The 14488-nt window shown below is 44.1% G+C and overlaps 1 protein-coding gene across 1 annotated transcript; it reads left to right on the forward strand.

Moving 5' to 3' along the window:
- Positions 1 to 7508: 7508 nt before the first annotated feature.
- Positions 7509 to 10941, forward strand: PAQR9 (progestin and adipoQ receptor family member 9). Its single transcript, XM_007524073.3, has one exon. It carries the CDS (start codon positions 7981 to 7983, stop codon positions 9085 to 9087), a length of 1107 nt encoding a protein of 368 aa, XP_007524135.1. The 5' UTR covers positions 7509 to 7980; the 3' UTR covers positions 9088 to 10941.
- The last annotated feature ends 3547 nt before the right edge of the window (positions 10942 to 14488 follow it).

Below are 14488 nucleotides of genomic sequence, written 5' to 3' on the forward strand. Positions count from 1 at the left end.
AAACCACACACACACACAGGCCTTCAATTAGTTTAGTGATTGGGATGGAGATAATTATGTTGATAAATATTTTTAATAAACAGACATTTGACACAGAGGAAGGGAAAAACATGGCAATAAAAACTTAGGGAAAGTTTTTCCAATGTTTTAAAAACAAAGGCAAGTAAGTTGACTTGAGGGCCAAACAAAGCTCAGCAAATGAAAGACCTTGCCCTTGGTACTCAGTTTAAAATGATAGCCTAGCAAAGTATTTTTCCCGTTTTCTATTAATCAACCCCTGTAATCAACAATGCTGTGCTAGGAGCAAGAACCATTGATAAAATCCTGGAACCCACTATTTGCCTCTATATCAATCAAAGTTATGGCAACGCTCCTGGTAACAACAGATGTTATTAATTTACAAGAAGCTGCTCGAATAAACGTACCTCCCAGTCATGCCTAATCAATCTCCATGGCTGCTACATGCCACAGGCATGCATGCCATTCTTCACATCACTCATCTGGAAAGCACTGTAATCAGATCCCCTTGGTGACCACATCCAGTAACACTTATGACTGTGCTGGACCAAAAACTAACCAGGTTTTGATTTTATTTTTCCAGGTCAGTAGTGTTCATTTAATTATCAACAATATTTCTGGATAATAATAATTTTTTTTAGTAACATGAAATGGCAAGGGAGGCCATGTAAAGTAATATATCCTTTTACTGGAAAAGTTCAAATCTTTCAGGAAGCTACGCTCAGTGAAGAAATGGCTTTTTTTTTCTTCTTTTAATTAACAAACTTTAGCTGCAGCTCTGACATCTGACAGCTCCAACTGCTTAATATCTCAGAGCCTGTTTTCTTTTCCTTTTAAATTTTGTATTATCTTTATTAATTGGATAGAGACACGAGCCAGAAATCGAGAAGGGAGGGAGGGAGTGATAGAGAGGGAGAGAGACAGAGAGACCCCTGCAGCACTACTTCACCACTCAAAAAGCTTTCCCCTTGCAGGCGGGGACCAGGGCTTCAAACCGTCATCGTTGGACATTGCAACATGTGTACTCAACCAGATGCATCACCACCAAGCCCCCAGAGCCTGTTTTTCTGTTTTGTTTTGTTTTTTTTAAAGATTCTATTATTAATGAGAAAGATAGTAGGAGAGACAGAGAAAGAACCAGACATCACTCTGGTACATGTGCTTCTGGGGACTGAACTTGGGACCTCATACTTGAGAGTCCAATGCTTTATCTACAGCACCATCTCTGGAACTGCTAGAGCCTGTTTTTTTTTTTTTTATCTGGGAACAGGGAAAGTAGATTTACCTCAAGGATTTAATATCTGATCAATAAGTGTAAACTACTCAGACAGTGGAACTAGATGAGTTAGAGGATTAACTAACATTGCTAATCTAAGATTCAAAGGTTTGAAGTTCTGACCTTTGAAAGCTTCCTAATATTTTTTAAAATTACCTTTATTTATTTATTGAATAGAGGTAGCCATAAATCAAGAGGGAAGGGGTGACAGAAAGGGAGAATGACAGAGACAACTGCAATACTGCTTCACCACTTGGAAAGTTTTCCCTCTGCATGTAGGGACTGGAGGCTTGAACCCAGGTCCTTGTACATTGTAGCATGTTCACTCAACCAGATGCATCACCACCGGGCCCCAAAAGCCTCCTAATATTTAAAACACTCTCCCTACACAAATATGTTGACTACTAACTATATGCATAACTCTGCTTTTCAAGAAAAACTGCCAATGAATAATGAGGGTTAGGAATCCAATAACCTGGTTTACATATTTATCTGTTCCTGAAGTTAAAGAAATAAAGTCTACCTAAGGGGCCCCACCAAAAGCAAGAACAGTCTTCTTCCCAAGATATAACTCACAGTCAGAGTGAAAATAACATGGAGACAGAAAGCCTTTGTTAGAAGACAACATAGGCTCTAGCCAGGGAAGGATCAAACTAGGAGAAATTACACCAGAATGAAGACAACCTCAGGGAAGCTATGGGAGAGTGTGAAGGTTTAGGCAGGTCTGATCAGAGCTTGGGGAATGTTAGCTGCTAGATGGGGACCCTGAAACACCCCTTCCAGTAATGTGAGAGACAGGAATAGGAGTTTGTCTGGGCCTGGCCTAGAAATGGAGATGAAAGCCGACTACATAAAGAAGTACACTGAATAGTTTCCACCAGGTACCCTTATCAAAATGTATTAACATTCTTCCATATCCCAACATAATAATGATAAATTGCTTTCATTAAATACATCCTAAGACCTTCCCAGAGAATAGCTATTTTAAAAGGTGAGATCTTTTGAAACAGAAGTTGTTTCATTTTATTCTTCATATTATTCAGTCTTCTTCCACACCACATTTTTGGACAGCCCTGTCAAGGAACAGATAAGCTTGCTGGGAGAGAAGAGAGTATAGAACTGTCACTCTCCAGGCTGGAAGTATGGATCGACCTGCCAATGCCCATGTTCAGCAGAGACAATTACAGAAGCCAGACCTTCCACCTTCTGCACCCCATAATGGCCTTGGGTCCATACTCCCAGAGGGATAAAGAATATTAAAGCTATCAGGGGAGGGGATGAGATACGGAGTTCTGGTGGTGGGAAATGTGTGGAGTTGTACCCCTGTTATCTTATGGTTTTGTCAGTGTTTCCTTTTTATAAATAAAAATTAGAAAAAAAAGAACTGTCACTCTCTGCATATAATGTCGAAAGGTAAACACATCCTGAGCAAATCTCCTTGACTTGTTTCAAAGGAGAACCCAGTCACCACATTTCTCAGTCAGCCCTCTGTCAGGGCCTTCAGATTGTACTTCTCCCAGCCAGAAGGTTTTGTCCCATTAGGAAGCTCAGACTCCATTATTTAGTAGTGACCTCGTCTAACCCGGATGATAACATGACTGTTTAGACTGCATCTGCTGAGTAGAGGGACAGAGTTCTCTTCCTATCATGTCCTGGGTGCAATTAAACAAGGTTTGGTCCATAATATCTTTTTTTTGGTTGGCTGATTAGTTTGTTTCGCTAGAAATCAAAGTAGAGAAAATATTATTCCCTCCCCAAGTAGAACTTGGGAGTGAACTCAGGGGTCTCAAGTATGCACAGTTCCACTGATTATCAGTCTCCTAGACCACTTTTCTTTGTTATTTGTTTGTTTAGAGATGCACAGAGGATAGAGGCCACATCACTACTCCACCATCTGGGGAGTTCCCTTGGGTGGCACCCATGGGTATTCTCCTGTGGTGCTTGGGGTTCGAGCCAAGGGCCTCATGCATAAGGCATATGCCCTATGGGGTGAGCTCTCTCTCAGCCCTACCATAACATTAGAGAGTGGGGAACAGGTTTTTTAAAAAAATGTTTATTTATTTCCTTTTGTTGCCTTATTGTTGTTGTTACTGATGTCATCGTTCTTGGATAGGACAGAGAGAAATAGAGAGAGGAGGGGAAGACAAAAGAAGGGGAGAGAAAGATAGACACCTACAGACCTGCTTCACCACCTGTGAAGCGACTCCCCTGCAGGTGGGGAGCCGGGGGCTCAAACCACGGGCTTTGCGCCATGTGCATTTAACCCACTGCGCTACCGCCCGACTCCCCGGGGGGACAGGTTTTTTTTTTTTTTTTCCCTACTCCAGGGTTATTGCTGGGCTCGGTGCCTGCACCATGAATCCACCGCTCCTGGAGGCCATTTTTTCCCCCTTTTGTTGCCCTTGTTGTAGCTTCGTTGTGGTTATTATTATTGCCCTTGTTGACGCAATTCGTTGTTGGATAGGACAGAGAGAAATGGAGAGAGGAGGGGAAGACAGAGAAGGGGAGAGAAAGATAGACACCTGCAGACCTGCTTCACCGCCTGTGAAGCGACTCCCCTGCAGGTGGGGAGGCGGGGGCTCGAACCGTGATCCTTAGGCCGGTCCTTGTGCTTTGCGCCACATGCGCTTAACCCACTGCGCCACCGCCCGACCGCCCGACCGCCCGACACCCCCCCCCCCCCCCCCCCCGGACAGGTTTTACAGTTCATTGGAAAAAGCATTATCCAACATACTACAGTTCCTAGAAATGCTGTATTTTTCAGATAAGACCCCTCAATACCCTCAAGTTGAGGGCCTCCATGGAATCACTGAAGTGTGGTCTTGGGTCAACAAGCTTTCACTTGGGAGAACTACCTGCTTTCTCTCTTTTAACCCCAGCACCAGCTTTCCAGTGCAATGTTGATGATTCTTGTCTGACAAGAACCTGGTACTCAGTCCTGGTTACCTTAGAGATACCTTATCTCCCAGTGCACCTTCAGGGGATGGCAAGCAGCCCAGGCCTTCTATCTCTTTAGCCAAACCCAGGGGATGTGAGCATGGTTCTTTCTGACAAGGAGTTAGCTTACCAGAGTTCAAACAAACTATAAAACCTAGCTTGGAAAAGTACCTTTTAGATCTCAGAAACATTAAACAAAAAAAAAATTTTTTTTGAAAAATCAAGTTTAAAGAAATTAGTTTCAGAAGCATATTTTAAATATTAACTTATTTAAAAGCACTTACATACTAAAATTACTTTTAAAGTAACTATTAGAATAAGCTTAAAATTAATTATGTAGATTGGTAGTTATTAAAGAAAATTTCTAATACTGGTTGGCATTTTTAAAAAATAAATTTTGCTGCTTCTTTCATTTCTTTTTACTCAGTTTTCAAAAGGCACAAGGACAGCTGTTGAAGTTAGCACCAGAGGACTTCCATGAACCCCATTCATGTGGTAGACACATGATAAAAACAGCAGAACTCACAAAGACATCCTGAATACTTTTATGAAGGTAAAGAAGCAGGGGAGACAGCATAATAGTTATACTAAAAGCTTTCATGCCTAAGGCTCAGAGGCCCTAGGTTCAATCCCTTGCACTACCATAAAGTAAAGCTAAGCGGTACTCTCTGTACCTCACTCATTAAAGTAAATAATTTAAAAAAAACTAATAAATAAAAAGAATGTCAATGAGAACCAGCAAAATAGCTCACTTGGATAGTGTGCCACCTTGCCATGTGCATAAACCAGGTTTGAGCTTGGCCCCATTACATTGAAAGAAGCTTTGGTGGGTGGTTTCTTTTGCTCTCTCCTTTCACCTCTACCTAAAAAGTGAAAAGAATGTTAATGTTACCCTTTATTTATTTATTTATTTTGCTTTATCAAATATTTTAAAGGTCTGTATTTTTTGTATTAATTAGTGATTTATGAGACTATATGTTAATAGGAGTTAAAGGTCTTATTTTATTACAATCAATCTCATCATTCTTAGTGATAAAGACAAGTGTTATTTTGTCTAACTAGAGTCTCTGCACATTTAGTTACAGTCCGTTTCTATTATTATATCTAGATGTGAACTTTTGCTTTATGTTTGTCCTGATTGTGTAAGTTAGTTGATTATGCAACTACAAAGTTGGTAAATATGGGTGTTATTATAGGATCAACATCTGTTTTTTTAAATAGAGGTTACAGCACAGATTATTTGTGGAATAACAAAAAGAACATGAAAAAAATTTTCTGTTCTCTGGATTCAGTCTTATTCTTAAGGTTTAATTAATAGATGGCTCATACACCCTTTTATATATTAGCACAGGTCCTTCTGCAGATGTAAAAGAAAATTAAATTTTGCTTTTTCAACAAGATTATAAGCAGCAGAAAAAAAAACACTAACAAAATACAAGTTAGGGAACTAATACTAGTTAGGGAGCTACAGCAAAATCTCATTTATTTTAAATGCAGGAACCAGGATTTTTTTTTTTTTGAAAGTTCAGAAAACAACAAGACTAACTTACCTTTGGCCTAGTTGTGTAAAAGTGCTAGGCCAGCTCCTAATGGAAAACATTTAAGAAGGTTGAACTGTCTAGACAGAATTACTAGTACTCCTAAAGGTCATTTGAGACATTTACAATACTGGATGATTCCTGCTATAAATAATTCTCATCCATAACTTAAATGCTTCTTGAGCCACCTCTGAGTAAATCTTCGTTGACCTACTTGGAGGATTTACTGGTAGTGAGAAAGCTAGCCATTCATTTATAAAAACGAAAATGAAAACCTTCACCTAAAACTAGTCTGTCATTCCCTACTAGTTCCCATTGAGCAAAAGCAGCTTGGGGGTTTAAGTACCTGATGTTGAGAAGCAGTTTGCCTGGGTTCAAATCCCCTTTCTAGCAACTGGTCTTGCTACTCACTGCTGTGGCACCTCCACTTCAGTGTCTTTCCAATGGGAAAAACAATACCTAAGAGATGTAAATGAGAAAAGCACTGTGAACTCTGGCTCTGGTTACCATGCCTTGCAGGCCAGCGATGCAAGTCATACTCAGTCACATCTCCAGGGCACCACTAAGAGACTGAGAATCTTAGCCACCCACCATCTCACCACAAATAGTAAGAATAATAATTAAGGGGTTATTTTCACAACGTAGTATATAGCACAACATTTTTTTCGGTTCTTCAGTTGTCCCTCTAGCTTCTAGCCACCCCACCTCGCCCTGCCTGCCTGCCAGGTGCTCCTGGTTAATTATGCAGAAGTTTTTCCCAAGTCACCCCTTCGAATCTCTACGAATTCGGCTTCATTGTTCCCTTTTCAGTTCGTACTAGAATGAACCTCCTTCCTGAAGTCCTCAAGGCCTTCAGCTGTGACCATTTTTGAGGCGTTTGTAAACTCTGGGTTTCTGTCTGAGATTTTTCGTAAGAACGTGGGATTTGAACAGAGTGTCCTGGACTTAGGGGTTCAGGCAAAATTCTTAATTAAAAGAACCAAGAACGAGAGGATGAGAGGATGAGAGGTGAGCTGCGGCCCGGGGGAGAAGTGCGGCTGGCTAACACGGCCGCTTCAGGTACAGCTAGTATGAACAGGACAGGGACCAGAGAGAGGAAGTTAGTGACACCCCTGAATCCTGAATCCGTCCTCTAGTGATGCTGAGTGGGAAGCCAGCGCGCGCGCGCGCGCGCGCACACGCACACACACACACACACACACGCACGCGTGCCACAGGGCTGGGGGGGGTGGGGGAGGAAGAGCAGCTCCAGGTACCTGACAACCGCAAAGCCCTGATGCGATCCCAACGTAACCCCCCCCACCCCGCGCCCCAACCGCACCCGGGTTTCTGCCACCTCCAGAGCTTGCTGGGAGCGCATCTCCGCCCAGCCCAAGTCCCCGCGCGTCGGGCGGCCTCCCCCTGCTCCTCCTCCCCCTCCCCACGACCGCGAACGCGGCTCCCCAGTGTCCTCTCGAATGCCAGCCAGCGCGACTGTCGGGCTTGGAACCCGGACGCGGGCGACCCTCGCCCTCAGCGCGGCCAAGCGGTCGAGTCCTGGAGCAGCCTTTGGCCCCCACATCAATCATTAACGGGTCGGAGCTGGCTGTGCGGCTCTGGGAGGGGGATGGTACGGAACACGAGACCGCGGACAACCCTATCCCCCTAGGCGGCCGCGAAACACAAGCTGGGGAGGCCCCCGCCCCGCCCTCTCCGCGCGCGCGTCCTCCCTCTCTCAGTCCCTCCCTCTAGCGCCCAGGCTCCCACATCCCCGCCTCCCGCGCCGGGGGCGGCGGCGGCTGCGCTCGCACCGCGCGATGCCCAGTCACCGCAGCGCCTCCGCCGCCGCCGCAGTCCGCCGCGCCACCGCCACCGCCACCGCCACCGCCACCGCCACCGCCACCGCCACCGCCACCGCCACCGCCACCGCCACGGCCGCCCCTGCCGCAGCGCGGGCGGCCGGGAGCCAACAGCCCACAGCCGGGAGCAGGAAGGGGCCGCCGAGCTCCCGCGCGCTCCCGTCCGTCGCCGCGCTGCATCCACATTGATTTTCTCCCATCCCTTTCTTTCTTTCAGGAACGGCTGCCCTGGAGCTCGGGTCTCCCCTGGAGCCTACAGCGACGCCTCGGGCGCGAACACAAAGACTCCGACGGCGGCCGGCGGGGCCAGCAGAGCGCGCGGGAGCCGGCGCCAGAGGTCGCCGGTGCGCGCCCGAACCGAGCCCGGGGCACCATGGCGCGCCGCCTGCATACCCGGGGCGCGGGCACCAAGGGCCCTCCCGACCCCCCGGCCAAGGCCGCCGCCTCCGAGGACTCCCCGGCGTCCGCCAAGCCGCTGCTGCGCTGGGATGAGGTGCCTGACGACTTCGTGGAGTGCTTCATCCTGTCGGGCTACCGGCGACTGCCGTGCACGGCGCAGGAGTGCCTGGCCTCGGTGCTGAAGCCTACCAACGAGACACTCAACTTCTGGACGCACTTCATCCCGCTGCTGCTGTTCCTGAGCAAGTTCGGCCACCTCTTCTTCCTGAGCGGAGGCGACGTGCCCTTCCACCACCCGTGGCTGCTGCCGCTGTGGTGCTACGCCTCGGGGGTGTTGTTGACCTTCGCCATGAGCTGCACGGCGCACGTGTTCAGCTGCCTGTCGCTGCGCCTGCGCGCCGCCTTCTTCTACCTGGACTATGCGTCTATTAGCTACTATGGCTTCGGCAGCACGGTGGCCTACTACTACTATCTGCTGCCCAGCTTGAGTTTGTTGGATGCGAGAGTCATGACCCCCTATGTGCAACAGCGCCTGGGCTGGCACGTGGACTGCACGCGTCTGATCGCCCTTTACCGTGCGCTCGTGCTGCCCGTGGCCTTCTTGCTGGCCGTGGCTTGCACGGTGGCCTGCTGCAAGAGCCGCACCGACTGGTGCTCCTACCCTTTCGCTCTGCGCACCTTTGTCTTCATCATGCCGCTCAGCATGGCCTGCCCTATCATGCTGGAGAGCTGGCTCTTTGACCTGCGCGGCGAGAACCCCACGCTCTTCGTGCACTTCTACCGCCGCTACTTCTGGCTGGTGGTGGCTGCCTTCTTTAACGTGAGCAAGATACCCGAGCGCATTCAGCCCGGCCTCTTCGACATCATTGGCCACAGCCACCAGCTCTTCCACATCTTCACCTTCCTCAGCATCTATGACCAGGTGCACTATGTGGAAGAGGGCCTGCGCCAGTTCCTCAAGGCGCCGCCCGCAGCACCCACCTTCTCAGGCACCGTGGGCTACATGCTGCTGCTGGTGGTGTGTCTGGGGCTGGTCATCAGGAAGTTCCTCAACCACAGCGAATTCTGCAGTAAAAAGTGAGCCTCCGGCCTCAGTGGAGGCTGTTGGTGCGCCCACCTATTTGTTTGGAATTTCTGTTGTTGCTATTGTTAATTTGTTTTCAAGTTTTGTTATGTTTCCTTCTTTGCTCAAGGAGGGTGCTGCAAAACCACAGGGGAGAAGTCCAAGGTGACCAGGGGGTTGGGGGTGGGGGTGTTTCAGTGCACTTGGAACTTTGGGAAAGGGAAGTCGGTCAGGCAGAATGGAGTGGGCCACAGGTTCTTGCCCTTGGAAAAAAAATTCAAGTGGTGTCCGTGATATTCAGGGATTTTCCAAGAGCAGCAAATAAAACCCCAAACGTGTGATTTTCCAGTCCTCCTCTGTGGCATGGGTAATGACCAGTAGTAGCCCTTGTGAGGTCAGGGAGGCAGTGGGGTGGGTACGTGGACAGAATCCCTGGGTACTTCCATTTCAGTCTCAAGAATGCTTAGATTTGTCAAAAGAAAGGAGCTTGGTAGGAAACTTGCACAAAGACACAAACCCAGGGCTTCATCTGCTAGAAAATGCATGGAATGTGAACACAATTATTTCAAAATGTTTCTCATGATGTTTAAATATTAATATATATAATGATTTTTCATAATTTATCAAAGCCTGTGATATGCACTGAATTTTCTTTGTCATGTAGTTATGATTTGTTTGCAGATCTTCTGCAGTTCCTACACTCGAACTGGACATCAGGGCAAGCTGCTTGACAGTTCTCAACTGCTTTTATTATTAATTTTTTAACAGTGTTTTCTGATGGCCTGTGTGTGTCACTATACAACTGTGAATTATAACACTTTAGGGACTCTGGTTAAAACTATTGGTGGGGAGCTCAGTGGTTTGTATGGATCCCAGATTCCTGCTGACTTTAATGTATTCCACAAAACCCCATCCTATTTTTTTTTTGTCTGTTTTCAGTGTCATCCTTTTATTCTCTACTTATTTAAATTGCCACTGGAATAAATGTGCCTTTTGAAGCAACACCCAAACGACTGATCCTCAAACACAGTTTCTTGTGGGAAGAGCAGTAGTAGTAAACTTTCCTTACTTTACTATAAATCAAGCCCTTGACTCCAGCCAAAACGGAAGGAAGATGGTATTGATTTTAAGTCATTGATAGGACCAGATGTAGCTTCAGGACATACAAGAACCCATGTGACTATGGTTCCTAGTGCAGCCATCCAGGAAGGCGAGAGAAAACCACTTTAGACTGATATATGTATCCTTACTTCAGATTTACAGTATAATATTCCAGAGTAAATTTTTCAGTTTTATTATGAAAGTCAAGGACATGTAACTTGAGTTGTAGCTGAATGGAGGGAGGGGCTAGGTAAGATTATTATATTGCCTGCCTAAGTACTGAAGTCTGACTGTGGAAATTAATGGAAATCACCCTAAATAGTTAACTGTTTTTTGATGACACCCCTGAGCTCCAAGAATCCATTGGCTTGTGTTATTTAAGGCATTTCTTCAAAATACTAACCTGTGCTTGAGATCCCAACTCTAGATTAACACTGGCCACTGAGGTAGCTTATTTACTTATCACACTTCTGACAAATCCTTGGGATAAGAGTCAAATTAGGCACTGAATGGGGGCGGTTGAGTTCTTAATATTATTTAGATCAAGCACTTAATGTAAATGGATACTTAGCTATGGTAGGCTGGGTCTCCTAAAAATATTTCTATTTTTATTTATGCTTGTTATCACCTCTGTGTTTGTAAATAGAGAAGTCCCTGGAGGAACCAGTAGTCCCTTTGTGTGTTAGTTTGCACACTGAAGTTCACTTTCCATGTGTTTATTGTTTAATCCTCTTAATACTATTGCAAATATATTGTACTTGGTTTATTTGCTGATGGGCATCAGTGTCTTGTCCTTTGCAATATGCAAGGGGATTTCTGTTAAGGTTACAGAGGCTGAGGGTTTGTGCTGGCCACATACATTACCTCCAAGCTGTAATTTAACTCAGTATGCAAATTCAAGGACAACTGTGGGAATCAGGATTTTTCCACATGCAGAATTATTTGCATGTCATTGTTGCCTCTTTCAGAACCCTAAAGAATGCTTGTTTGGAAACTAGACAAACAAGTTGAGTGTTTTGTAGCTTCCTTGTAAAATGCCACCTCCTCTTTCTGAAGGAACTTTCAGTCAAGAGACAGGTTTCTCAAAAGGACTGATGAGTTTGAGAGCAAAAAGTAAACCTGTAATTGTTGTTTAAATTTTTTAATTATTTGCTTATTTTAAGAAGCAATAGAGATCAAAGCACTGCTCAGTCACATACAGTGCCAGGGACTGAACCCAAGGCTTCACATAATATAAGGCATGTGTTGTACCACTAAGCCATCTCCCTGGCCTTATTATTTGATATTCTTTTGTTGGAGATCTGTGCTCAAAGAGTTTCTCTTCTTTCCTTGTGTCTTTGTCCTGAAGTGAAGGCCACTTGAGGATAAAATTATACCCATATCATTTTCAAGTAATTATGATACATGAGCCCAGTGAGATGACGTACTTTTTTCCTCAAAGTTTTAGTGTCTTCAAGAGGGATGAAGACTCTTTTCCTTCTTCCTGCATTTTCTCCACTTCCATTTCCCCATCTATCTTAGTTTTGATATACCACTTATGACATTGCTGAAGAGAGACATTCTGGTTGAAATAAGTGATTTGGCTCCATTTTAGACATGCAAATAGGTACCCTATACATTATATAAGGCCAGGAATGATTTGTGTAGCTATTGATATAATTTACTAAATTATATTAGATTTCTATTAAGATAAATGACATTTCACAGTCAGCAAATGTTTACCAAACCTCTGCAATTGTATGGAAATATGTAATAGACTTTACAACTACATTACTTATTTCAGGGGGTAATACAGCAATCAAAATGAAATAGCATTAAAAAATCTTTTTTCACACTCTATTTAAACTGGACAATTAAAGTCCAGTTTTCTTTTATTGAGTTCAGCCATTTGAAGTGCTAGATAAGTAAGAATGTATTTCATTATCTTTGCATGGCCTATCTTGGCAGTGGACTTTTGAAACCTATTATGCAATGTATTTTATTTTTTCTTCTTAATCATGATCTAGATGACATCGTAAGGAACAACATCACAGAAGCATGCCTGGAAAATGAAGATGTTGTACTACAATGCCTTTTGACTGGTGGGTTGGTCTCTGGGTTGACTCAGGATGATTGAGTTGGGAGAGCCGGGGGCAAATCCTTCTTTCCCTGTCTTTCTGTCCTTGCAGTTACACCCTCAGGTAAAGAGAATGCCCTTCTCAGAGAGAGGAAGTGGGTTCTTAAATCACAGTATGACTGGCTTACAAAAATAAATGTGATCTTTCCCTGGCCTTACACGTTCTATAAATAGCTCAGGAAGAAAGTATGGGACTTCAGAGCTGGTCAGGGAGGCCTTCACATGTTTCCATTCATAAATCCTGTCTCCAAAGTGCTTCCAGTCTGAAGACATTTCACCTGATTCATATTGCTATTTCTAGGGTGTCGGTTCTACAAATGCAAAAACCTGGGGCATGGAGGTAGTTTTCATAATTTTTTTCTCCTGATTTGGTGCTGAATTTGAGGATAACAGTGACCAGACACAAGGACTTTTGTTTGCAGACTTTTTCATCACTTTAGTTAATCATCACAAAGCTATCTTAAGAATTAGGTACAACAGGAGTTGCCTCCACTTCAAATTTAGATCCAAGGGGACATAATTAGCTTTCAGACTGGCATAGACTATCAAGATGGTGCAAACTCAATTGTGCCGACTAGTTGGCATGACTATGGTGCCTAGTCAAGCACACAAACAGTAACCGAAGAAATTAATGTGTGTGTGTGTGTGTGTGTGTGTGTGTGTGTGTGCGCACATGCACACGCACATGTGGGGTTTTAGTTGACTACCATATTTGCAAAATAAAAAAAACTTGGCAATCCATAAAATGTTACCAAACACTTGATTTATTATTATTTTCTTACTAGAACTCTGCTCATCTCTAGCTTATGGTGATGCAGGGCATTGAATTTGGGACTCAGGCATGAGAGTCTTTTTACATAACTATTATACTATCTATTCCTGCCCTTAAATTATTTTTATCATCTTGGATTATCATCTGTTGAAGTCTGCCACTGATAACTACTCTGTTGCCCATTTGAGTTGACTGACTTTTGTTCATTCATTCACTCACTCACATAATCCCTTTAGTGATCTTTCAGCAACTACTCCATATATAATGTCAGGAAGGATCTGTGCATATTATTACAAGCCTTCTCCTTTAGTCTGCTGGTGAAATAACCCCATCACAAGCCTCTGACCAGCAACCAAAACTGACTTCAGTTGAGAACAGACTTGCTCTAAACCACTGAGCTTTTTCTTTTTTGTTTTTCATTTATTTTTCAAATTAAAAAATTAAATATATTTTTTAAATTATTTATTTATTGGACAGAGACAGCCAGAAATTAGGAGGGGAGGAGGACATAGGGAGAGATACAGAGAGACATCTGCAGTCCTGCTTCACCACTCGTGAAACTTTGCCCCTGCAGGTGGGGACTGGGGACTTCAACCTGGGTCCTAGTGCATTGTAACATGTGTGCTCAAACAGGTGCACCACCATCCAGCCCCCTTTTTTCTTCCTTTTAACAACAACACTAGACTCATTTCAATTGATATGCATACTTACCCATAATCAGCTTTCTTTTTTTCTGTCTCTTCCTTAGCCTAGGTTAATTTTATTCTTAAAATTAACTTGAAAATGTAATGTCTTCATAACAATTCAATGGGCCAGCAAGCATAAAAGCACATACAGTTGAAAATTTTATCACTTCTTTTTATTTGTTTTTATTGGATAGATACACACACACACACACACACACACACACACACACACACACAGAGAGAGAGAAAGAGATAGAAAGAGAGATACCTACAACACAATTTTACTGCTCATGAAGCTTTTCCCCTGAAGATGGGGACCAGGGACTTGAACCTGGGTCCTTGCACATGGTAGCATGTGAACTTAAAGGGCTGCATCAGTGCCTGGCCCTCTATTTTTTTTTTTTATCACTTCTGTTTTATCAATCACTTTTGAAAAGTTAGTGGTACTTATGACCTTAGGACGTGGGGTTCATCCAAAGTGCTTAGATGTGACGCTATCAATTGTCTGAATTTCATTAAGTAGCATGATCAAGTAAAAAAGTGTGAGTTTAGGGTTGAGGAGATAGCATAGTGTTTATGGGGAAAAAAAAAAAAAGAAAAAGAAAAAAAAGGAAGGAAGACATTCTTGCCTGAGGCTCAAAAATCCCAGGTTCAAACTCCCTCCCCATCATAAGCCAGAGCTGAGCAGTACTTTGGTTACACTCTATATTTCTCTCAAAAAATAATTTTTTAAAAAGTGACTTA

Source organism: Erinaceus europaeus, chromosome 9 (assembly GCF_950295315.1).
Source record: "Erinaceus europaeus chromosome 9, mEriEur2.1, whole genome shotgun sequence".
Taxonomy (NCBI): domain Eukaryota; kingdom Metazoa; phylum Chordata; class Mammalia; order Eulipotyphla; family Erinaceidae; genus Erinaceus; species Erinaceus europaeus.

Bases quoted from the DNA above. Each gene is read 5' to 3' on its own strand.
- PAQR9 (XM_007524073.3), top strand. From the start codon at position 7,981: ATGGCGCGCCGCCTGCATACCCGGGGCGCGGGCACCAAGGGCCCTCCC.